The 26,375-nt window shown below is 42.3% G+C and overlaps 1 protein-coding gene across 2 annotated transcripts in view; it reads left to right on the forward strand.

Moving 5' to 3' along the window:
- Positions 1 to 26,375, forward strand: part of ext1c (exostoses (multiple) 1c) — a 76,080-nt gene that overhangs the window by 1,480 nt on the left and 48,225 nt on the right. For both annotated transcript variants that reach the window (XM_086192856.1, XM_086192857.1), the window contains exon 2: positions 8,757 to 10,188. In XM_086192856.1, the coding sequence (XP_086048982.1) occupies positions 9,242 to 10,188 (947 nt within the window). In that variant the 5' untranslated portion in view covers positions 8,757 to 9,241. The remainder of the gene's footprint in view (positions 1 to 8,756; positions 10,189 to 26,375) is intronic.

A 26,375-nucleotide genomic window follows, 5' to 3' on the forward strand; every position in this document is an offset into this window, starting at 1 on the left:
GAGCATTTTGAAATGAGTGTTGTCTCATTACAGTCTGCTTTTCAGAGTGAGAGCTGAAAATATTGCAGACAGGTACTAGCAAGGCACTGTATGGAGCCCTGGAGTGGCCCCAGAGAGAATCTATTCATTTATTTATTTTGCTGTTGACATAATTAAAAACAAAAACACGAGGCCATGAGATATTACTTGTTCAAACATTGAGGAACAAGTTATATCTCATGGTCTTGGAGTATTTTTTTCTTTATGCTCTCAAAGCAGATTTCTCTATGACCGCTCAAAAACACCTGACACAATGACCTCGCCTCAAAATACACGCCGGCATTGAGTTTACCCTGAATAAATTAAGTTAAAAAGTAATAATAATAATAACGAGTGTGCCGAGCAAACATATCAGGGTCTTTGCCCCGGAGGGACTCCGGGCTCAGGCCCTAATAATGACAACACCGTAAATAGAAATATCACTCTTCCTGAAGGCTTCCTCCAGAGCCGTCTCTAGTTTCACTGTAAAAACAACAAGTTTGTTTGACAGAGTGGAGATTTAACCCGTAAAAAGCCGTGTTGGGTCACTGCACTGAGGGTCGCAGGGATGGCAGCATAACTAGCATCTTGTATGTATCGTGATGGTAGAAATTGACTAATCTGAAGCAGGGGGGAAAAAAGGTTTTAATTGTCTTGTAATGTCCTTAATCTGTGCAGGATATATAGCTCTTCACCTGATATAACACACACACACATACACACACACACACATTTGGAGCACACCCCTTCCTCTTTATCTCAGGGTCAGATCATATTTCTTCTCTGTGCTGTCAAGGTCAAATTGTTTATAGGCCCATCTAATCTGAGACAGGAATGCTTCCGGGGGGTCGAAACTGCTGAGATAAAATGAGTTGCAGGTAAGATGCAGTGCGAGTGGAACCAGTTAATAAGGGAGATGGATTTCACAACACGCTCCTTGTGCTGTGTGTTGTCAGGTGCACAGCCAGGCACCTGAGCTGCCTCACTGGCGCTTTACCGCTCTGCACGCTGCTCAGAACTGTGTGTCAGTGCGAAGCTATTATCTTTGTCTTTGTGCGACTGAGCCCCAGCTCCAGGTTTTCTGGTCCTATTTTCTTAGGACTGTAAACAACATTGCCAAATTCAGAGATTGAACCTCCTCGTAATTGTTCCAACCCATCTTGTTCATTCTGTTAATTAGCCCTTGTGGCGTTTGAGCTGAAACATATTGCTGGGACATAATTAATCAACCCGGCTTGTAATTATGCTGGTTTGGGATTGTGTGAGCGGTTGGGGGGGGGGGGGGGGGTCGCGGGGCGTGCAGCTCGAGGTAAACATCTTATTAACTGTGTCAGGGACCCCACGTGGAAGTATGGTTTTATTAAGGTGGAGTCCAATCTGTTGCCTCATAAAAGAATCAGCGCTGGTTCGAGTTTATGGTTTGGATGGTAAATTTAATGGAAATATACTCCAGTAGCTGTGTGTGCTGGTTATTATTATTCTCTGTATAATAACAGGTAATTCATTCTACGGACAAGCCAAAATGCATCTGCTCGCTTATATTTGCATTTGGCGTGTGGGTGGGTGAAGAGCACCTCAGTCTAAAAGGGCAACCCGTAGGTGAGGACAGAAAATAGAACACACATGCCTTTATGTTGTAAGCCTTTAATGCAGGTCTGCCAGGGCAGACAGGCTATTTCTTCATTGCAGAAGGCTTTTCTTTGTTCTATCGATCGACGCGACCACAGACACGCAGACAAACCTGCAAGGCAACACTTAAGTTTCTTATCTTTCGTGCAATCAGAATCACTGACATTACACAAGCATTCATAAATGTAGAGGAAGTGAGGGTGTGCAATATGCAGATTCCTGGCTGCTTTATCAATTCAAGACAGTAAAACATCCAGATGAAAACCAACAATTAAAAGAGACTGTGTGACTGTGCTTTGAGCTGCAAGCTGCCCCTGCAGTTACCACTGCGTGCTTACACTCCAGTGGCAAATTTGAAGAACGCAGCGCCACCTACAGGAGAAACTGTAACAACTGCACTCTCATCCGTGCGACTTTGCTGACTTGGGATATTGTATTTAAGGAGCATGTACGGAAGTTAAAACCGGTAATCCCTCCAAACCGAAGCCATGCCTCAATGTACGGTGGACATTGTCATACTCTCAGAACATGTTAAATGTGAACACGAGAATTGTAGAAAGGTATTATAATACAGTACAGTACTGGAAGGGACAACAGCGCCCCCTGTGAGTAGAATTGCACCAGATGCTGGCACGTGTTTTGTGTGACTTTATGTGCATTACCTGATTTGATTTCAATCCATTAAAAAAGTAAAGAGTTATGCCTTATGAGGTGTTTTAGGCCAGGCCTTCAAAACTTCGGTAACCACTTACCAACAAATGGTGACTGACACCATAAAACCAACACAAACTTTTGCTTGGACTATTCCAAATATGGTTTGCACTAAGTTTAGTGAATATTAGATGAAATATGCACTAACAGCAACAAAAATGCGTTCACGAAGAAATCCAAATCGCCCTGAAAAAGTACATCAGTCTGTTGGGCATCAATCAAGTAACACACTGACTAAATATTGTCATGATAAAGCTCAAGGTTCATGAGTTATTAGCTAAAATGTAACATGGTGGTGCTGTTGTTACAACTGTCCATGAAATTTGAACCTAAAACGCTTGGAATGTTGTAAGATATGAATGTTTAAATAGTCCTCCCCCAAAGAATTTCCTTTCTACAGTTTAATCACTTAAAAATTCATGTAAAATGACTGAAAATCAGCACCAAAGGACTCCTCTCTGAACCCAGTGTCTAGATGTACATACAGTATTGCTGTGTTGCTTTGAAAGGTGCGAAAATAATTACCTGCGGAAATTTCCTGGAAGCTATGGTCACGTCATGTGACGAAGAATAACGTGTGCAGCTTCTCGCAGTTACACAACAATATGAGAACACGGCGGATTCCAAAAAAAAACAGAAAAGAGAAAAAAAAGTCACAAGATCAAACCAAGGGATCATGAGATGTTCAAAACAGTAAGAAAGAAAAAAAAAATTTGTAATGAAATTGAGTGAGAAAAATAATGGCCGCTATTCAATGACAACCTTTACAGCGGGGTCAGAAGTGTACAAATTTTGGAACCACTGCAATTACTCAAAGGGCACAGTATAGCTCTCCTCTGGTCCCCGGTCACGCTGTCACATCCCCAAGGCCAGTAATGACAGAGTCCAACATTTAATTTTAGCTCAGTGCAGCCACTCACCTCGCCACAAAATTTGTGTTTTCCACAGAATACTTCATTTCACTGAACTAATATGTCGCCAGCTTTCAGCCAGTAAAAACACAATGCCAGATGTGTGTTTTAGTGTACTTTAGACACATATTCTGCCACACACACACAAAAAAAAAAAAAAAAAAAAAAGCTAGTGAAAAGCCTGCTGCCACTTAACATGGGCATGAATCATGGTATTTATACAGTGCAACCACCCAGGATTTGTGTTCGTGTATTAGGTAGGCTTTCATCACACAGCCAGAGTGTATTTTTACCTGCAAACCATATTGTTTGTAAGAGAATGGATGTCAAATAATAGCAGGCTTTGGGGCCATCCAGTATCACATTTCCACCTGCTCTGTGTCGCCTGCTTCTCTTATGACTTCAACATCCAGAGAGTGACTGTAATGGAGTGTTAACAATGCATCGGAAAAGCAAATCTGCCCCTCAAAGGCCTTTAAAGAAATATCCTATTTGGTGGAAGAAAAAGACAAACGGACAAAACACTGAATTCACCTCACCATGGCTGAGTTCCGTTTCAAAGCAGTCCTTGTCTAATAAAGTCTGTACCGCTGTTGAATATGCTTCTATGTAAACACAAATCAAGGAGGACAGATGGGACCCCGTATCCCTGAATAGTGTATTTTTGTGGGAAACCACAGCAGGTAGACAGTCGAGGGAAGCCCTCCACGTCCTCAGAGAGAAAGCGATAGAAGGTGATAAGTACAGGGATCGGATCCAGCTGCCACCTTCGAAATATCGATCATGGAGTCCTTGTTGTTTTCTCTTTCATGCTACTTTAATTTCCTTTAAGCAACACCTTTTATCCTGGTTTCCCTTTGAATATTGACTTCTATGTGCCCTCCAGATCTGACTTTACCCAGCAGGGTTCTAAATTCAATTATGGCAAGTATTTTCAATAAGAGATCTAGCAAATGAGATGGGTGAACAAGCAGGATACTACATTCTCTGCTTCTTTGTCCAAGTCACTATTAGCCTGTCCCTCCTTTATGATAGTAGTTTTCAATGTATCGTTGTTTTTTGCATCCTAGCATAGCATAACATTATAACAACTTGAATTGCTTGATCAGTGCACCCGAAATGAACTCACTAGAAGTTCCATTGCATTCAAGGAGAGCAATGATCAAAGAACAGTTGGCCTTGATGCATCTCTTCCTCCTCATGTTGGGGATTCAATATTTTTGCCCTGCCTTTCTCCTCACCCCTCCTCCCCCGCCTACTTTTGAAGATGAAACAGGAATAATTGAAAAATGGAAACCACACAGTATTGTATTGTTTCTGAATGAAGGAATGTCCCAACAGGAAATGCAAGTGCCCAAAAACACGGCACAGATTTATGCTCAAGAGACAGACACCATCTTGTGGCCATGGCAATTATGATATTTTGGCTGGTAATTTCCTGCTGTGACCGTCCCCTGACCTTAACCATGTGGGTGTTATTGTAACCATGTAGAATATCTCCAACGTACTCAAAATACAAACTAACAGTAATAGTTGTGGTCCGCCAACCGCTATCCTGTCTTGTCACTGCTGCTGCATTGCATTGTGGGATACCAGTGTCCAGTTGTTGCAGACTCTAACGTTAGCCCAGAAGCAGTATATACAATAGTTGCATTCTAAGATTTAGGAAGTACTAGAGGGAAAAAAAGAAAAAATAGTACATTATTTTAGCATATTAATTAGCATCCATTTTGGATGCTGCTACTGACTGTCATGAAAGTACTTTAACCCAAAATCATGATTATTGGGAGTGGTTTTTTTTTTTTCTCACATCATCAAAAGTGTATTTTTTAACAGTGATTTCTGAGTGTTCTGGAAAATTCAGATAATTAATGGCGTCACGCTATCCTGTACTGTTAGCAGCATCAAATGTGTCCCTCTGAAGTGCACTGGCAAATGCGTTCCTTTAATTTGGAGAACTTGTTTGAAGACATAAACGAGCAAGTGTTCAGTTTCAGGGGTCTGCATCCTGCCCTCACCTTTCCTTGAACCCTCTCCTTCCACCTTCAGGCCTCGCTTTCACCCAACCATAATGATCCATCATCCACCCGTGACAGATGGACTTCTCTCACCACTTACTGTAAAGCCATACTGTATACTGTGTGTGTGTGTGTGTGTGTGTGTGTGTGTGTGTGTGTGTGTGTGTGTGTGTGTGTGTGAGTGCATCTATATAATACAAGGATGTTGTCCCAGTCCAGGCATGCCTGTGACTAGCTTACACTTGGTAATGACCAAGAGTATGGATTTTGATGTTGCTGGTAACGCTGTAGTTCTCTTCATATTATTCTTCATTGCCTCAGAATGTTACCCTCATTTTGTAGATGTAAAAAGATTTAAAATTAAAGCTCTGAGCTGCTATTGATGGGTTAAATTGAGTAAATGATCCTAAGTGGGGGGGATTTAAAACTCCAATTGTGAAAAGCAAAGAAATCAATGTATATGTCTTTAGAGAACTGCAAGACAAGAGGGACTGAAGGGATGTGAAGTGGAATTATATCAGATAAGACAATGGAATACATTTCTTTGTCCATCATCATTTCTATCATCGTAATTGTACCCTCCATCACTTTTCTATTACACCTTCCGGCAATCACTATCAATTATTCCCACAACCACAAATCGTGAGGGCAGAGCTCGCACACATCCCTCACTGGAGTGTATCGTGAAGGAGATTGAGGTCTAATAGTGTGCGTTGGTGGCAGAGGATATAAAGCATGAAAAAAATAGAGAAAGGAAAATCAATGCCTTAACTAAAGGAGCAAGTGAATTATTGATGAGGAGAATGTAATGGGATCCCAAGTGTCTATTTCTGCCCAACTTGGACTGCAGCTACGCTTGTAGCAATGGAAGTAGTGACAAGGAAGACCCCCCCCCCCCTTAAAAAAAAAACAACACACACAAGAAAAAACACTTCCAGTTCTGTGCAATGTGGTGAGCTGACACACCTGCAGTCAGAATGCATTTCCACAAAGACTCGTGAGCTCAGATGATGCATCATGCTGGAGCCACATTCAATATTACCTTTAATGGAAGCAAAGGAACTAAAGACTTTTTCTATCGGGGTTAAATGGGTCCAATTGATGCAACAACTTCTCTACCTTAGCAAGCGCAGGCTGCCATGCACGTTACCCACTGGAACAATTCAGGGTTTAATGTCTTGCTCAAGGACACTTCATCTGGAAAGAAAGGGAACTGAACTACCAACTGCCTGATTACCTGTAAGCCAGTCCTACAGGAGGCCATGCTGTTTGACTTGTTAGTTAGCTGTTACATCAACTAAGGAAGGTTGTACAGGTTGAGTGTATGTCTGTATGATGTGGTGGGGGCACTGGGCGTGGTCCCACCTCTTCCAAAGTGAACCGAAACCATTAATGTGACTAATGACTGTAATGCAAACATCACTACCTGTTTCCAATACACTAAGAAACATGATGTACTAATATTTTTTGTTGCTGTACATTATGTGAAGACACCACAGTGACATTTTTGTAAATCAGCAGGTGTACTTCCTGAAACCAGCTTGGACATGTCTTGATGACTCTCATCAAATGTGAAGTTCTGAAAAGATCTGATCATGTGGCGTCCAATTACTGTAGTTTCCTTCTCGATTGCAAAATAACCAAATTTGCCGTCTCACTATGGTAATATGGATCGATTAAAAAGTCACAGCCTCCTCAGTAACTCAACACCAGTGTCCTAAAATGGTTCTAACCAAATGTACCAGGAGTAAATCAAAGTGTTAAGCTAATGTACCCCAAACTTTAATAGGTTCTCCCTTGGTTCCACCGTGTTTGGTGGATCACAGGCTCATAGTTTTTGCACAATCAAGCTGAAAGAGGAACATCTGCGAAATTATGCTGTGTTTTGACAACCGATCAATGGATAAATCTTGAGCAAGTCTTAACTTTCACATCTTAAGTGAGTTCAAAGTTAACGTGGTTAGTATTGTCCCTGCTGATAAAGCTAGTCAGGTAGTGGTAAGGCTCAGGTCAAGCATGTCACATATCAAGTCGTACAAAACTCGCAGGAGATTTGCTTGCACTGGAACAGGAATCACCCAGTAAAACATGGCTAACACAGCTAACATTAAAAAAAAAAGTCAAGTCTTCGCTTGTAAGTCTCAGGTGAATGCCAAAGTCAAGTCTTTAATCTGTGTCAGTCTTAAATCTCTGCCTTTGCCATACAATTAATTTCTAGAGCTGCTGCTCCTTCACAGACAGGCTAACGATAATGTAAAGCAGATGGATTTTTACAAAGTCAACACACAATCTTCCATTTATCCTTGTTTTCTCTTGTAAGAAATGTCTCGGATTTTTAAAAAGTACACAAAGTACATATTTTATGCATACAAACAACCTGCCTCTTATCCCAGATGTAATAGCAGTGGAATTGATGGGTTAAAATATCATAACTTCGTATTCTAATACCAGCAGCGTACAAGCAAGCTGTGGCCGTTGAGAGAATTCAGACGGTGCATTGTTTACCCACATCGCCGGTGTGTTGTTTGTATTATTGCAAGCGGAGACGACCGGCATCACTTCTGCTTGGCTGGAGAAGAGGCAGAAATGAGGAATGTGAATGAAAGGTAGAGAGCGCAGGCAGGTGAGACCTGAAAGCTTCCTTTGTGTGGCTGCTGGCAGTAAGAACACTGCCCTTCACTGTGAAGTGTTCTCACACACACACACACACACACACACACACACACACACACACACACACACACACACACATATACTGTACTAGTTGTGGAGTTACGGGGGGATGTTTGGCAAAAATATGAGGCTGAAATCTGTTGCCAGTTTGTGAATGTAACAGAAAAATCCTTCTCTCAATCTCTCCAAGGTGAACGGACGTTTCAGAGCAATAAAGTGCCTCTGTTTTCCTTTTTCTCCCCCCCAAAAAATCTCCATTTCAGCCACTAAACCCTCTCATTTTCCTCTGCACGCCACCTCAACCAGCTCAGGAGCTTTAAGATCTGATAATATCTAGTCTCATCTGTTATTCCCAAAACACTATTCTAGAAGTCAGTACACATCACAGCACAAATGAGAGTGCGGATATCCAGCCACATGATTCTTTTTTTGTTTTTCCCGTAGGAAAACGTAGAAGCCAGGGTGGGAAAGATATAGAAAGACTTCATGAAGAGATGGTTTTGATTTGAGGCTAATCAGGGCTGGATGCCTTTTTGAGAGCTGTACTTTTCTGAATCTCCTCTTCGTGGGCTGGAGATGAGGAGGAATCTTGACAGTTTATAATCCTCAAACTGCCTTTGAAACATTGCCCAGTTATGCTTCTGTATTGCAGTGTGTTTTCTGTGTATTGGGTCTGATGTTGCTTTCAGATTAGACGTGTCAGACCAAAATGAAGAGTTAGGTTAAGGCTTCTGTTGGGTTGTGAGGAGTGGCGACTCTCGCTGATCTGTATTCTTGTTTGTTTACTTCTATCTAGGAGGAGCCTTGCAGACAGCAGTTGCGCCAGGCACCATGAGGCAGTTGCGCCAGGCATCATGAGCTTGGCCAGAGAGAGCGAAGAAATCACCCCTCATCACTCTCAACCCGGCTGGCCAGTGGAAGAAATGCACACAGCAACAGCAGAAGCAGTGCATGCCACAGCAGAGACCGGCTAGCATCTGAGCGAACCGCGGAGAGCAAATGGAGAAGGCAGAAAGAGGCTGAGAGAGGAGAGACAGAAAAACTCAGATTGCATCATTCTAAATGGCAAAGTGGACCGGGCCACACTCAGAGGCAGTGATGTCCTTGTTAGCGCATTGTCCTCCGTTAGAAGCTCCTTGTTAGAAGTTATAAGTCAGACCTCCACCCCCGGTGAGGCCACAGAGCTGAGGGGCAGAGGAGAAGGAAAGCAGAGGACTAAAGAAAGAGAGAGAGAGAGACAGACAGACAGAACAGGAAAAAAGGAGACTGTGACGGGCCCCCATGCAGGCGCGTAAGAAGTATGTTCTGCTGGGCTTGTGTGCGTGCTGCTGGCTGGTCCTCTTTTACTGGGGTGGAGGAGTCCAGCTACGTCTGGTCCGGCTGCTGACGCGCCAGCGGGGCGAGGTGGTACGTACCTGGCCCAACTGGACTGATCGGGCCTTCCTACCCCGCTATGCCCATTTGGACGAGCTCCAGACAGACCCGGGGATGCCTGAGTCACCCCGCCAGCGCCGACAAGCATGGTCGGCTATTTATAAGGACAGCCATTGCCGCATGGATACTTGTTTTGACTTCTCTCGGTGCAGACGGAGAGGAAGGGATGGGTTCAGGGTGTATATATATCCGTCTGAGAAAAATGATCGCGTGTCAGAAAGCTACAGGAAGATCCTGACATCTATAGGTGAATCACGCTACTACACATCAGACCCCCGCGAAGCATGTCTCTTTGTGCTAGGGATAGACACCTTGGATCGGGACCAGCTATCAGGACAGTTTGTACCCAACGTGGACGAACGTATACGGGGTTACCCGTTGTGGAACGATGGGCGTAATCACCTGATCTTCAACCTGTATTCAGGCACATGGCCCAACTACACAGAGGACCTGGGTTTCAATATCGGCCAGGCCATTTTAGCAAAAGCCAGCCTCAATACAGAACATTTCAGACCTGGCTTTGACATCTCCATCCCACTGTTCTCGAAGGATCACCCCCAGAAGGGTGGAGACAGAGGTTGGCTCGTGAGGAACACAATCCCGCCACGAAGGAAGTACCTGCTGATGTTCAAAGGGAAGCGTTATCTGACAGGCATCGGCTCAGACACCAGAAACGCACTCCATCACATCCATAATGGGAAGGACATTGTATCGTTGACGACATGCCGCCATGGGAAGGACTGGGAGAAACACAAAGACGCCAGATGTGACCATGACAACCTGGAATACGAGAGGTAAGACGAGGGTCCAAATATTCCATTAGCAAGTTGTTTGACTATATATCTGAACTTGTCGTGCTATTTTGTTGTTTTTTTTTATGCCTCTGTTCTTTTACAAGCTAAGTCAACTTGAGCTTTATGTGTCCCAGCGGTTATTTTTGTCTCCAACAATTTTATTGTCTGGATTTATGGTATTTGACAGTTGCTTTTCAGATCAAACATTTTAAAAACTCTTGAAATGTAGATTCAGATCCCCTTTTTACAGCTTTATCCTTTTATGATCACTATTAAAAGTACAGTTTAACCATGGTTGCAATGTGATCAGCTTGCACTAATTATCCTTGATGTTATCTTAGTAAGAAATCTGACTTGAATCTCTGCCCTTAAAAAAATTAGACTGAAGACATTTACAAAGGTTTTCCTGTTGTTAGATATGTTGGGGATTACTTGTTGGAGGGTGTGTGTGTGGGTGGAATTGAGAGAAGACAAATGAGATTCCAGCAACATCTGCAATAGCGAGAGTAATGATTTATTATTAAACCACTTAATTTCAGTTACGTGACCAGGCTTAGAGCACAATTTGTAAAAAGATATAATCTGTATATCCTGTCTTTTTCAGCCCCTTTGCCGCACAGACATTTTCAGTATGAGAGTGGTTTTCAGGAGAGTGAAAGCCATTGTTGAGTTAATAATGAAAAGCTTTAGGAAACACACCCATCTGGCTAATACATGTTGCAGCAGAAGCTTAAAAACGTCTCAGGCTCTGAGTGCTTTTCTCCTACTGCTCTATTACAGCTCAAATGCATGTACTCAAAATACACAATAGAACATTTATGGGAATTCTGGGAATTCACTTTAACTGTTGAGTCTCAAGACTATTGGCCTTGTTTGTCTGGTGTTTCATTTTTACTCGTGATATAATTCTGCGCATCACTGTCTGAGCTGATGAACTTAACTCAAAAGACAACAAATATCAGTACTTTTTTTTTATTTGTCCAGGTTGATGTGATCATTTTTCGGTAGAAAGTTGGTGGGGAAGTACACTAAATTTCTTCCAATATAAGAAATGATTTATTTGCTGTGATTCCAGTCGTACATTTCTGTATTTACAGTGTTAATAGAGAGCCGCACCAACGTGAAAAGCTTAAATCTTTCTTGTTTGTTTAATCAACAGCCACTCGAAATGTACAGCTATCGTGTAATTTACACATTCTTCATTTTCCATTTGTTTTGTGGTTCTGTCTTGAACTGACGTCCCACAATATATGTATATATATATATAACAACTCCAGACTATGTTCATGGATTTTTGTGGCTATTATGCAACCCTGGATCTGATTATAGCCTACTGGTGTTGTGTAAACATCATTAGCTTCTATTATTATAAACAATTGTAATTATATAGATAGACGAACAGTACCACCCTATAACACAGCCCCTCTGTGTCTCTGCTAACTTGGACTATGCAGTAAAACCCTGTGAAGCTGAAGTGCTGACAGAGCTCCTCATTATAGCGTCTGGGCCTGTTCGTTCATAGACAGATAACGAGAGAGCCGCCTAGTCTGATGGTGCAGAACATTTATGGATGGGAGAAGATGGATTTCAGTGAAAGACAGAATGATGATAATTAGTACGAGGAGTTAAAAGCATATACCCGTATTCCCTGTTCAAGTTTTAAAGGAGTTTATGGCTATTAGGGTAATAGTGCATTCATGCAGCAGGCAGCATGGTCGCCACCAGGACATCTAATCTTTGTTTGCTGTCTGAATACAGAAAAGTTGCAAACAACCTCACCGCCCACATGAATGAAATGAACTGAAGCAATAAAATAATACAGTATGGTAACGTTATTTAACTAGCCAGAAAGCTAACATGACATGAGCAGCACTCATCTTCTAACGTCATTGTTGCCCTATCATCAGTCTTGCTTCTAAAAGCTCTAAAAAAAAAAACTTCTATTTTCCTGGGATTTTCCAACCTAGACAACACTTGTTTGGCCCAAATGTGGCCCACATCAGAGCCAGAAGTGCCAAAAGTGGCCCAGATGAGGCCTAAATGCGACCGCTATCTGAAAAGTTTTCAATGAACGTTCATAGTATTATCATAAGATTGGGATTTGGGTCGTGCATGAGCTCCGTTTCTCGCGGGTGACTACACGTTACAGAACAAGTCAGAGTACCATCGAAATGATTCCGAAGCTACGTAAATGTAAGGTACTTGCATAATCTTATGTGAAATTTCCTTCAAAATCATTAAGAAATTCTAACTACACTGCCAAGCTTTATATTTATGGGCTTGTTTTGACATATGGGCCCGAGTGATTTGTGTCTACTGCTGCATGTCGTTTTCATGTAATAAACAAATAAACGCTCGTTAGAAACTATACAATATGACTTTTGAAATATCATTTACCCCGCGATCAGTCTTTCAGGGCAGTGGTTACGGTCCAAGCACACTCCCATCTTCGGCTTGTTTACATTGGGGCTGGGCTGCAAACGGATTCAACCGCTCAACGTCGTATGAATGAGCTCATTTATTCCACACAGCCCCACTACTCCTACTACGACACCCGGGTGGGCAGGGTGTGTGTGTGTGTGTGTTTGTGTGTGGGATGGGGCTGAAGGGGGATGATATTTTTTTGGTATACTCAGAGGGTGTGGATGGGAGAGGCAGCTGTCGTTTGAGTGAAGGAAAAAAAGAAAAACTAAAAAATGCTGGATGATTTTCCTTTTCTCCCTTTTGTTTGAAGTGTGTTTCTGTGGAAATTGAGGGAGAAAGAGTGTGAGAGAGAGAGAGGTGTGAAGGAGGGATGTGGGTAAAGAGTAAGGGAGGGGGAGTTGGTGGATCCGTTTTTTTGCATCCTTTGAATTTCCCTTTGAGGAGAGAAGATGGGGATTTCTGAAGAGCTGACAACTGCGGAGACGGCAGAATCAAAAATCAATGAAAAACAGGAAAAAAGAGAGAAAATAAATAAACTACAAGGTTTCTGTTTGGACTGAGCAGTGACACACCCTTACACCACCTGTCTGTTCTTTCTGCTTTTCACTCTTATCTACACTTAACACTAGTGTCTTAGTGTGAGTGAGACTGTCCGTTATACATGCATGAGCTTGTATATGCGTGTGTGTGTGTGTGTGTGTGTGTGTGTGACAATGAGGCTCTTAGAAGGTGGCACCAGGTTAATGAGCGCATGCATCTGGTACACCAGCAGATTAACCCTGAGGGACCGGGACAAGATAACAAACGGACAAAGAGGAGGAGGAGGGGTAGGAAGGGGAAGTAGAGGACAGGGGGATGGGGAACTCAGTCGGATAGATCAATAGACGTCATGACATCATTTTCCTACACAAATAAGAACCTTTGTAGATGAAAGAGAAGATAAAAAAGGCTGTAAAGTGAGTACCTCAAAGGGTGACAGAATAATTTTTTTTAATGTTTTTCCAATGACAGTTTTTAAAACTTAATATTAAATCGCCTTTTTTTTAAAAATAAAATGTCGACAAAAAACGGATGTTGTTTTATTGAGTTAGGTGAAATTCATTAGGGCCGGCTTCAGCTAGACAACACAAGTGTGGGAAAAAATGCAGCCCGCTTATTCGTCTCAATGAGGCTACTGTGTCAACGCAGCAGGGATTCTGACACAGAGGGCAGTGAGAAACAAAAAACAAGGTTTCCTGGCAAAATAGTTTAACCTGGTAGATGATAAGTCCATGTAATCCAGTAAAGCATTGTGTTGGTAAATCGATGAAATGCAAGCACACATTCCTGATATATTCAGGTGTTTTTGCTCCTACTATCAGCTCTGTCACTCAAACTGAACTCCTGGGGTTGTATTTTATTGCCTCACTGGTGCCTGAAGCGTCATACTGGTATAGGTTGGCATCACTCACACCTCAGTCCCACATATTTAGTGTGTACCTATCTTAAAATATATGAAGAAAACCCCTGCAAGTGGAGAGAAATGCCCACTGATCACTGCAGAGGTAGCAAAAGCTTATTTGTTAGCTCACTCGTAGCGTTTCAGCTTGTTTCTTGCTAGCACATTATCAGTCTGTCAGGAATCTGTAGCAATGTTCTTTTTAAATGTATTTGATGTAAATACCGTCCAAAAATTAACAAAGGGGACCAGAGTGACTTCACAGCCTCTAAACGTATCTGAGGAGACGTGAATGCCAAATACAGCGTTAAAGGTGTAAGATCTATCAGATCTGAATTGAGTGCTTCGTATTTCACACTCCACATCAACAGGGGGCAGCACATACCTGAAAGCTGGGGTGTCCAGCAAAGAAATGCTAGGTTTATCATGAGCTGAGGGTGAAACTCAACACTGAACAATTTGTAGGTCTGTCATTTCTACTGGTTTTGTGCATTTAATTCTTGCCAAAAGAACTTAAATGCATGATTCCATGCATTGTAATGCTACTCTTGAGTAACATAATGGCATTGTGTGACACGTAGCTATGGACCATACCAAACGTGCTATGTGTAGCACTTACAAGTCTTTAAGTTTAGTGTTAAATGTAAAAAGCTTCATTATTACTGAAGTTTTGTGGATTATATTGAGTTTTAAACCAGCAGAAATGGTGTAAGGATTGGTCTAACAGCACTGCTCGAACAAGTGTTCAATCTGACACCCCCCTATTCTCCATGTGGACACACTCCTCGTGTAATGAAAAGATAACGACATCTACATGTTTTTTTGAAATTTCATTTAAAAAAAGAAAAAAAAGATTAATTTCAAACACCTTTGTCCCCTGCTTTCTATTAACATATTTTTTTCTCCTTTAAGTACAGAATGATTGGTAAATGGTACCCAGAAATCCCATTAATTTCTGCCACGGGGAAAAAGAAATCTCAATAAAAAGAGAGAGGGCCTGGAAATGTGTGTGTGTGCCTGGATTATAGATGATTGGAGAGAAAACAGTAAAAAAGAGACAAGTTAGAGGTAGGACACTGTGGTACCCAAGGCAATAAGAGCAAGACAGAAAAGGAAGAAAAGGAGAATGTCATGTGAAAAAGATATAACGAAAAATGGGAAATAGACTGAGGGTTACCTCAAGCAACTTGAGGGAAAAGGCGAGAACGAGACAGGGCAGGGAGGAGGGTGACAAAGTGGTAGAGAAAGACATGGAGAGAGGGAATTGGAAGAGAGGGGGAAGGAGAAGCTGTGCTGCAGCCTAATGGCCTAGTTTTCCTCACTTTAGAGATTCCTCTAAGACAGGGAGGAGGAACGTGCATGGTACAGTGAATATAAATGAGCAGGAGTGTGAAAAACAGAAGGGGGGAAGGAAGAAAGGCTGTTAAGGAGTTACAAAAAGTACCACAGAAAAGTTTGGACCATCGAAGGGGCATCTAAAAGTGTGAAGGGCAGAGACAAACAGATAGGAGAGAGAAGTTAAAGTGTCATGGAGGATGTGTAAGAACTCAACTGTTGCGTTGAAGTAGCGGTTTTACAACCAATGACCCTCTTTGAAGGACGTCAAGGATAAAGGGAGAAGGACCGAACAATCAGATTTAAGAACCTGACTTAGGGTGCACCCATATTTTGCCCAGTTGCACAGTACTGTTTGGAAGCATGATTGTACTATACACAAGCGGTCCTAAAGGTACCAAGTTAGCGCCCGTTAGCAAAGGCTCACATTACGCAATGGGGCCTCTGCTCCTCAATGACCGTCCAGAATTGGACCAAAAAAACGGTTAAACTACACGGGTTCAAGGTTTATTTCATTGGCAGCATCATACCACTGTCTGTCATGCAACTGCACTGCACCTTTTCCAACTGTGCCAGCGCCAAGAAAGCGTACCATGCCTGGGTGTGGAACGACGCAATCACACTTCGGGGCAAAACGGTGCTTGGACGTGGTATGGATCGACCAGTCGGAGTAGCGCCATAGCTCAGGAAGGATAAACCATACTAATCAGACAAAACCGAAGTGAAAGCAAGAGGAATGTTTTAATAGTATATCATCTATGCTAAAAGAAAGAAGAGCAGACTTTAGAAATGCTCTCATGCGTGTAATGTCAACAGGATATGTGCAAAGGTTTTTGTGCTGAATTCAGTTGTATGAGTGTGTCTGGATCTGTAAATGTTATATGAGAATGTGTGCAATTTGAGATTTTGGCAAACCAAATAAGAAACGCAGCGGCCCACTGTAATTAAGGTCTGTGAAATTGTACCTCGGATGGATGATGTGGTCTCAGTGTGTGTATGTGTGTGTGGTTTGCGCGGCCCGTCTCTGCTGTCTCTGTTTAGAATACTTGGAAATGAGAGGCAGCCTTGTGATTCTCCGGCGTTTGAACGCTCCATCCTCTCATCCTCTTTTTTTTGTACTCTCCAGCTCATGTCTTCCTATCCCCCTCATCAGGCTTCCTCGAGTGAAGTCTGGTCATAAGTGTACAACAGTGCCGAAAAAGATTATTATCGGAGCTCAAAAATGTAATGTGTCACATTAGCACGGTATCAGACGACACTGCTTAATTTGACACGCGTCACTCCAACGCACATCCAATTGCTGCTCTCCGGTTTTCTTTGACTCTACGAAACCTTCCAGCTTTTAGCAGATCGTACCGATTTCACAACTTGCGACTTCATTGTCTGGTTCTGTCTCACGACTTTCAGTTGTGATGTTTGCCGCCGTATCGGGCAGCTGTTCTCAACCGCAATAACTGCATCTCTGTCAACTGTAATCTGTAGTCTGTAATCTCTTTTGCCAAAGTTTATTGTTTTATTACATTTTGGACCACGTTTGGTTATTTTTGTGTGTTTGTTCTCTTTTTCATTTAAAAAAAAAAACCCGAACAAAACAGAAATGGTCTTTTTTGGTTTTCCCTGAAGAAGAGAAATGGACAAAAGCTGTTTTTCACTGTTTGTTGACATTTTGAAAAACAAAAAAGGAAAATTCAACAAATTATAAAAAAAAATGATCAATTTTTGTCTTTTTTTTTTGGCGAATTTGCAACTTGTGGTTCGTCCATGTATTTTATCAAATTAAAAATATTGAGTCACATTAATTTCAGGTCACATTTTGGAGCATAAAAAAACAACAAAAACAGCCAATCCAAAAATAAATAATCTTTTTTTTTTCTCTCTATTCTTTCTTTTATGATGTAGACCACCTGGAGTTACACCTGATGCGTAACTTGTGGTATACGAACTGGATGCAAAATTGGTAATCATAACATTTGGCCACGAACATTGGCGAAAGATGAGACCTGACACGCAGACTCGCACAGGGACGGATGAATACACACACACTTAAAAACATCCTTAGCTTGTTTTATGTGAGTGAACAAGAAAATTAGAAGAAGAAAATAGTGTTGGCTAAAATTTGTTGTATATATTTCATCAGAACATTGGTTTGAACCACAAAATCACTGGGGATGGTTATCTACACTAAAGTGAACACACAAGCCGGGGACGCTTCGGGGCTGATTTGCTCCACACATTCCAGTTTTTCAATCTTGATCTCAAATATGAAATCAACACGGACACTTTACCTCTCGTCCAAAAGCCGTGTTTACAAGGTCGCATTTGACTTCGCTGGCATATCAACTGGCTCAGTGTTGGCCGAGGTTCATGACCCCCCCCCCCCCCCTTCTACTGCGCCTCCCCAAAATGCTAAATCTGAAAGGCGGGAGGAAAAAAAAAAAGAAGCTTTCATTCCGTATTGAAAAACAGGAGATGTCTTATTCTTGGTTAGAGACAAGCCAGTCACAAACTGCTTGTCATTTCTCATTAAATGCTCGAGGTTCGTTCTACATCCCCGCAGTGTTCTCTAACGCTGTTGAGAACTCCCACTTCCTAAATGCTGCTATTTCAGTTAGAGTTTCATGTCAGTCTGGCTCCTCCACTCTCAAAATAGGTTGTAATACATCTTTCAAGTCTTAGGGCATTAAATATGACAAATGCTTGTTGTTTACAAATTACTGGCAAAAGCAGTGATATCGGAGCCAAAACCGCGACATGTGACAATCTCTATGGCTTTGTGTTACGCCACATCTTGAAAAAGTAGTTTTTTTTTCATGGAGAGAGGAGAGAACGTTTGAAAATGTAAAATAATGTGTCTGGCAGACATGTCTGCTACATCCAGGCTGGGAAGTCTTAAAAGTAATCCCTGCATTAAAAACAAATGCATGTACGACAGAGAAAATATAATTGCCGTGATAGACATAATGCTGTGTGGGCGCGTGCATACATGCATAAGTAGGGATTGTGAGGCTTACAACCCCTCTCACATAACTTTACTCCCAGCGCCTTGTCCTCCACGCTCACCTTGTTTCTTACAGTAACAGTCGACAGCAAGTCTCCGACCGTCTCTCTGAGTTCCACTATGTATATTTTATGAGCAGTCCCTGCTTCTCCATGAGAGTGAACTTTTTTCTTTCTTTTTGACAGTGCAGCTGTGTCTGTAGTGTAACACACAGTTATCTCGCACGCCATTGTGTTGGCTGTATGCACATGAACGCACATAAGCGCACCCACAACACTGACAAATTGTTCACTCTTTTCCAATCTATGCATTCCTTCTCCCCATCCCCCAACTGCTCACGCATGCTCTGATGATCCGGACAGCTTAAGGGAGGTACACTCGAGTCCCCAGTGTCATCGACCTTCCATCTACTCCGACCATGACAGTCAGTGAATTAGGAGTCTTTTCAGCGTCAAATTTATCTCAGTAAATGTAACTGTTGTTCGATTTTTTTTTTTTTATTCCTCAAATTCTGAAACATTGTTCTCCGTTTGAGTTGACGTTATTAAAAACGCATGAAGGAACTCAACACAGCGTCACAGTATGTGACAGTGTAATTGCGGGGTGGCACAACCCACAACCAGGCTACTGCGTAAGAATACATTTTGTCTACGGTGCAGGTCATATGATTGAGCGACAGCGACCACCTACAGCTTCGGGATTAAAGTGGCCAATATCCAACATGCTCCGTAAACTGCTGTCCCTCAACTGAAGAACTAACCATCTTGATGTGCAGTCCCAGCCCGAGGTCGCCTGGTTTCCCTTTCATATTGACGGATAGACTACTGCCACCTGCTGGTATGGAGAATGACTTCCTCTTAAACAGGCACAGAACGAACACACGCACCAGTGTAGACAGTGGCTGCTCATGAATCTATTTGTGTGCTGTGTGGACATAAGCTAAAAGATACGACACACCTTTATTTGCCAGAATCAAACTCAGCATCTTTATGAATGAAATTCACTTCAGTTCAGTTGCTCTTCCATCTCTGAGCTCTGAAAGTGATGGTGAAGCTGCACAGGAAATAATCCCCCCACCGATTATCATTGATGCTGCCACTAATTGTGACTAACAAAACGTGTGCAGCTGTTGCTTTATCAGCTTTGTTGTCTCTTGAAACCTGTACAGGATTTGGCAGGAGTGGGCGGTTCCAGTCCATCAGGTGCCTATCGTGTTTCTACAGGAAGGCCGTTGGGCCCTGGGGCTTCTTACTCGTGTAGATGTCCTCTAAGTGGGTGCCCATTCAGGGCCCTAATCGGGCCCTTTATCAAACCAGGCTAACGCCACGGCGATCATAGCAGGAAAAGCCTCCAGCAACCTTGCTTGTTTTTGTCTGGGCCAACTGGAGCGGGAAGGCTTTGACAATGACAATACAGTTGGGAGAGACAGAGAAAAGAGAGGGATGAAGAGTGACAGTTCTCATTCCTTATGCAGTTAAGGAACTTGAACTCAGAGGCCTGCTTTACACTTGTTTACCAGATTTGATAGCATCCATTTGACCTCTAATCCCACAACCACATGCACTCAAGAGATTGATGACATCTCTGCCTCTCTCTCTTTTTCTGGTTTTCCATGGAATGTCACATATCTTTAATTTACTTTTAAAAACAAGCTTGTAAGATATCCTAAACGAGCCAGATTTTGTCGCAATAGGCTGTCCCAAACACATCCTACAGCTTTTGTTTTTTTCCCCTCCCCTCAGCATGTCCTCACAGGACTCCTAAATTGCCTAAGATACGGGCTGTAAGTTGAAGCCAGAAAATATCGTGTAGCGTAAGTTTGCAATAAGATGAAACAGCTTTTAAATGACAGCTTTTTCTCCCTTCTTTTTCTCCCTCCTTCACTCTTTGATGTCGAATGAAGCCCTCCGATTGTCTCGTCTTGAGATAAATGACTGATACGTGCCGTCGCGATAATCCCGACCACTGGAGGGTTCAAAGGACTCACTAATATGTGCTGCGCTATCAGCATTAAAATGATCTATGTATCCTGGTTTTAATAACACACTAGGGTATTGGGGTTAAACTGGGATTTAGATGAGGGTGCATCTTAGCTATCTCTGTATTTTTTAGTACAAACTATTTCATAACCCTCTGTTTGTACCTCTTAATTGTTTCGCTCGAGTTATTTGGGTTATTTGTAACACAAATTGCATGAATTTGAGAGCCAGTGAGACAAATAGCTCACGTTTCTGTATCACAGCAGAAACTTTTTATAGTTCCGACAATACAAAGGTTTGTTTTTTTTTCCCACGTACAATAGGAAGAAGTGAAAGCAGTACTATTTTCTTTGTGCAAAATTGTGCTCCCTAACTATCTTGATGAAAGTGAGTATGATGTCTATCCTCTTCAGAAAACCTCGCTCCTAACACTCCAGATACCCACCGGATTTCTCTCCATGAATTGACACATCTGTGTGTCTTCTCAGCTCGTAGTGTGCTCCTTGAAAAGCTGTGAAACGACAGCTCACAAACGCACACGGCTGCTTCCTCACTCACGCCTCACCGAATACTTCAGGACCTCTTCATTGTCGCTGTTTGAAATGAAATAAGCAGCCTATAACAGTTTTTTTTTTTTTTTTTTTTTCCCCCATCTGAGACTTTCTTAGAACTTGACCTGACTTTCATGCTATTATCTGAGCGGTACCATTTGAACTTCTTATGGGAGTATTAAAGGAGTACATGGGGTACTTGTTCAGTGAATTAATGCAGCAGGGAAAGGGCATCTGTTCTAGCAGTCTGTGCATAAGTGGAACACCGACTTCCCTCAACCTCTTGACTTGTGCGGTGTCAGGGAGCATCTGTAACAGGACGTGCTGCTGTGTAGCCAACACCGCCTTGTTCGGCACAGTTTGATGAAAGAGCGGAAACCCCGGCCTGAAGTAAGCATTACTTTTGATCATATCGGAATTATGCACACTGCTCTCTTGAACTTAAACTTTAGTTTACGACAGATGAAAAAAAATAGTCACGCTTTCTGTGAATTCTGTCAGATTTTGGAGCGATGTGATCTCCTCTGTCAAGCTGTTACAATTTAGTCTTCTACCCATAGGGCTGGTTGATATGGACGACTGTGAGGTCTTCCACAAAATATGAACATAACGACATTTTTGGAGTAATACTCAAGCAGTTTACATTCATCTATTTTTTTATTTTATTTGAACCCAAATGAGTTACTGCCTAAACCTTACATGACCTCAACTGCAACATTATCAGAACGATCTCACTATTTATTTTTTTTCATTTTCAGCTGGAATAAAAAGAAATCTCCACGATTCGTTTCGAAATCTCACTCGCTCGTGTTGCCAGACGTCCACGTCAGATCATGAACCAAAATTTTGCAGAAGTTTACAGAAGAAATTGTATTTCATGAAAGTATCGTGACTCTTCGCACATTTCAAAGTTAAACAGTTAGGCAATCCTTGATGAAGTGGATAATATAAAAAAAAAAGAGGAACTTTCTTCTGCTACAGGAAATAAAGAACGTGCAAAGATCATGAATAACTCATGAGTTCTTGTGTTGAACTCTTGTTTTAATGATAGCCGCACTGGGACCGCTCTGTACCTCTCGTGTCTCTTTCTTCATCACCTTTGATGAATGAGAAGCAACTTGTGAAAGAGGAAAGTAAAACTTCCCCCTAGTTGCTCTCTGAATCTCTCCTCTCAGAAACTGCACCATAGACATAAAGCGCTACAAGCCTGAGCTGATGGTGCTTGATGCATGGACGTGCGCGCATCCTTGTCGGATGGCCTACTGAACATTCACCTACAGCAAACTACTAAGCAACCGTCCTCCAAAATGTGCCGACTTTGCTCGATCTGATATGACAAATGGACTTTGTGTTGTTGCTCAAACTAAAGGTTTCCCGTCTAGATTAAAAACCCCGAGCTCCTTCACACTACAGCGACTCATTTCAGTCCTCATTTCCTTTATATTATACACGCCATTTAACATATTAAGTCCAAAGCCAGCAAATGTGCTGTCCCAAGCTCTATAGCTATCATGTATGTTGAGATATTTTGTAGTAGACAATCTGGAAAGTGAGGTATCCTCTGGGACCATGAAAGTCTTTACAAACTTTCATTTCATCCATTTGGAATCAAATAATATTGCCATCCCCGGAAGCATGCTGCTAGCGCGCCTTAAAAAATTCATCTAAATTGAAAGTGTGTTTCTACCGTGCCTCACACTCCACAACCTTACTTGGAGTCATTCATTTTTAGCCTCATGCCGCAACTTGTTTATAGCATCACTACTATTAGCTCGGTGTTGGCATCTACTCTCGCGACCTCCAACAGTCCGCTAGTGGCATTCAGTGTCTGCTTCCAACCTTTCACCCAATACCGAGTACCACATTACACACATACCCTCACTTGTCCTCACACACACTCTCTGTCCATGTCTTTTCTGCCACAGCGCTTTCATTCACTTGATCGCCCTCTAAACATAAGATGCATGCACACGCCCATGCTCATGTTTCTGTGCCCAGCCGGTAGCGCCCTGCACACCCAACCCTGTCTCCAGCTGTCCCCTCGGTTATCACTCACCAGAGCGCTACGTCTTCCCTCCCCTCTCTTAGCATGAAATTAGCTTTCCTTCTTTTCTTTTTTTCTCCTTCTCTTTGTTGTCTTTATTTTTACACTCATTTCTGTTTTATATGGCTTCAGAAAAGTTATTTTTTTCCGTTTTCTTATGCATGCCCATTCCCTCCATCCGCCACCCTGCCCGTAAGGATGTTATGTGATCATAGTGTGTGAACCATCCCGGCTATATCTGCCTCAAAAAGTAGATTATACAATACGTGCCCTATCCACTTTTCTTTCCTCTTCATTTCCTCCCTTTTATTTCCTGTCCTCAAATCCTGGCATTGCTGGAGGAATAACAGGGACCCAGTAGCAGAGGCAAACCACCATTCCGAAAATACAATCCATCACAAAAAGAACAGTTTTGGAACTGAACGAGACAATGTGCAGAAGTTATTGTGAAAATATTCTTCAAGGAAACTGTGCCCAGTAACTGGATGATATGGTATTATTACCATCACATAGAGACAGACAACCATTCACACTCACAGCCACGCCTACAGTCAATTTAGAGTATCAATCAGCCTCGTCCTCTCGATGTCTTTGGACTGAGGGAGGAAGCTGGAGTACCACAGAGAACCCACACAGGAAAAGGGAGAACATGGAGACTCCACACAGAAAGATCCCGTGCTGGAGCCGGGACTCGAACCCTGAACCCTCTTGCTGTGAGGCCACAGTGCTGACCACTGCACCACCATGCCACCCTCAACAACCATTCATCCATGTTAAAATTGGCGTGTGCTTTGCTGGTGCCTCGAGGGAGCGCAAAGCCAAATTCTGGTCTAAGGGAGTCTGACATGACAGTGAGAAGGTCTGGGATGACAGTGAGAATGTCTGAGATGACATGTTGATGTTGTCTGTTCGTTTGGTATATTCTCTGAAATGTTGTGGAGTAGAAGTACAAAGCAGAAGCTACACAGATGCAGCAGCAGGAAGGACTTATCTTCTAATATGTTAAGTCCATTACACTCCCTTTGCCTGAACCGGCCTCTGCTCTCTTTCTGTACACATGCACGCACTTATACACTCTCTGTCACACTCCATCATGGCCGCCTAATAGGGTGTAGGTTGATGAAGCAGCCGGGCCTGCTCAGCAGACAGTGGTGGAGTGAATCTATATTCAGTTCCTGCACTTCTACCTCCTCCTCTGGAGCCTGATGAACTCAAGGGAATCCATGGAGCCAATAAATGTCTTGTGATCTATTGAAGCTCCCTCCCTGGAATGCAATCCATACTCCACAGGGCACTGACTCTGTCTGTGCAGGCTGAGCGTCTGCATGTGGTAGTTTTTTATTTGAGCGCCTTTGTGCGCCTGATGGTGAACATGAATATGAAGTTTAGTGAAGGTTTAGTGTGCACACATTAAGAGTTTTGAGTGTGTGTGTGTGTGTGTACAAGATACACTGGCGTGCATGAAAGCGAGAGAGCCACTAAGTGAAAGTGACAGAGAGAGAGATAAAAAAAGAGAGTGGGCCAGGTAATGAGTGTGTTCTTTCTCAGTGTTGCAGCTATCGGTTTACAAGAGGGGGAGTAACAACGTTAATGTCCCATAAAATCTGAAGTTTCTATGAGTGCCCTCAGTGCCATAGAGCTTTTTATGGTTAATGCAATGATGGTTAAACATGTGGTGCCTTATTGATCCCTGTAGAGGAATTGTCTTCATTCAGGGGTCAAGAACCAGTTAGCTAGAAAGCTTTTCCAGTTCATTCATGGAGAAGAATTTCAGGATAAAAGATTTGAAGTCAAAATAATAGATTAGTGCAGAAACTTCTCCTAAAACCTCAAAGTACTTTTCAGTTACTGTAGTTCAGTTGAACGTTTCAAACTCAGTGGTAGATCTGTGATTAACGCATGCACAAGATGTGTTACTGCCTTGTTCTACAGCGTCAGAGACTCTGATGAATCTCAAAGTTTGTTTGCTTGTTTTACAGTAATAAAGAGGTTGTCGTGAGCGTTAAATTTCAATGTGCTGGAACAGAACAGAAAAGGCCAAAGTTGTAGTAACGTGGGAACCGTGCGTCGTGGTGTTGTTTGTTACGTAACGTTAGCTTTGTACATTAACTATTTGAATTACCGTTAACAGAAGTGGTGTGAAGATTACGCTATGAAACAAAATCTGAGAAAGTTCCTTTGTCACAGAGATTTTTTTAAAAGAATAATCCAAAATAATAGGGTCTTCGCCTGAAGTACCTTCAGGCTCAGGCTCACTGATCCCATTTGCATCTGTGAGACTCTTAAGCCCTAATAAAACGTAAAAATCCTATTGGTTTTTGGTCAAGAAAAGTCACCGATGCTAAATTCTTGGTTGGCCTTGAGAAATTCCTTATCCCTGCCTCTCTCTTAAAGACCGAACCATTTTTGCAGTATAAAAAAAAAATTAAGTTTAATCAAAACAAATAATGTGACACACAGGCTTGACCTGATAAGACACACCAGCGCACCTTTTAAGGAATAGTTTGATCTTTTTTGTTGCATTGTGTCCTTTCAAAACTGCCTCAGTGTTCCTTCAAGTACCTGAAGTGGAAGAATTAGCATAATTTTTTTTTTTTTCGAGAATGCCATCCAACATGTCAGCCCTCAATGTCAAAGGTTTCCACTGGGGTTAGAATTTAGTGACAGCAAAACTCATGCCATGCGATTTACATTATTTTCATGTCAGTTAGTGACCCCTGATACCTTCTGGACCGAGGAATGTTTTTTTTTAACCTCTCAAGTAGCCATGCAGTGCAACATTATGGAAGGGACTTTATTCTATGTATTACCACGTCTTGGAGGCATTTCTTCATAGTGGAGTTTCCTGTGCTTGTGAGGTGAGTGACAGTGAGCACTGTTTTTATATTGTACAAGAATAAATGCATTGACAGGCCTCTTAATCTGTGAATATTAGAGGACAGGCTTTGACCACAATATGGTGTCTGAATGCAAGGTGCCAAGAGGACTGGAAAGGAGATCAGGGGAAGGAGATGAGTGGCACAAACCAGAGGGGAAAAAAATTAATCTGTGGTCCCCAGTGTGGTCCAAACCACTGTAGCCATATACTCAATTTAAAATGTCCCAGTAGAGTGTTATTAATCAGTTAACCGGTACAGAGCTGTCCAGAATACCTAGCCAAGCGACAGCATCTTGAGAGGTTGTTAGCCAGTTTGACTATTATCTGGAATCATCCTGCTGTGATCCGTCTGTTTGATTAGAGATATCATGAGCAGCGTTTGGTAGCAAGCAAAAGCGAGAACGACAGAGAGAAAGCAAGCTCGGGGCTCACACAAATTATTAGTTTACTGCCTCTCTCTCTCTCTTTTGATTCCCCCCCCCCCCCCTCGCTTTCTTACAGTAATGCTCCATTGATCTATGCTGGGAAAAGATATTGCTA

This window comes from Aulostomus chinensis, chromosome 22, assembly GCF_037954235.1.
Source record: "Aulostomus chinensis isolate RoL2024-O1b breed Wild chromosome 22, RoL_Achi_v1.0, whole genome shotgun sequence".
NCBI classification, from domain to species: Eukaryota; Metazoa; Chordata; class Actinopteri; order Syngnathiformes; family Aulostomidae; genus Aulostomus; species Aulostomus chinensis.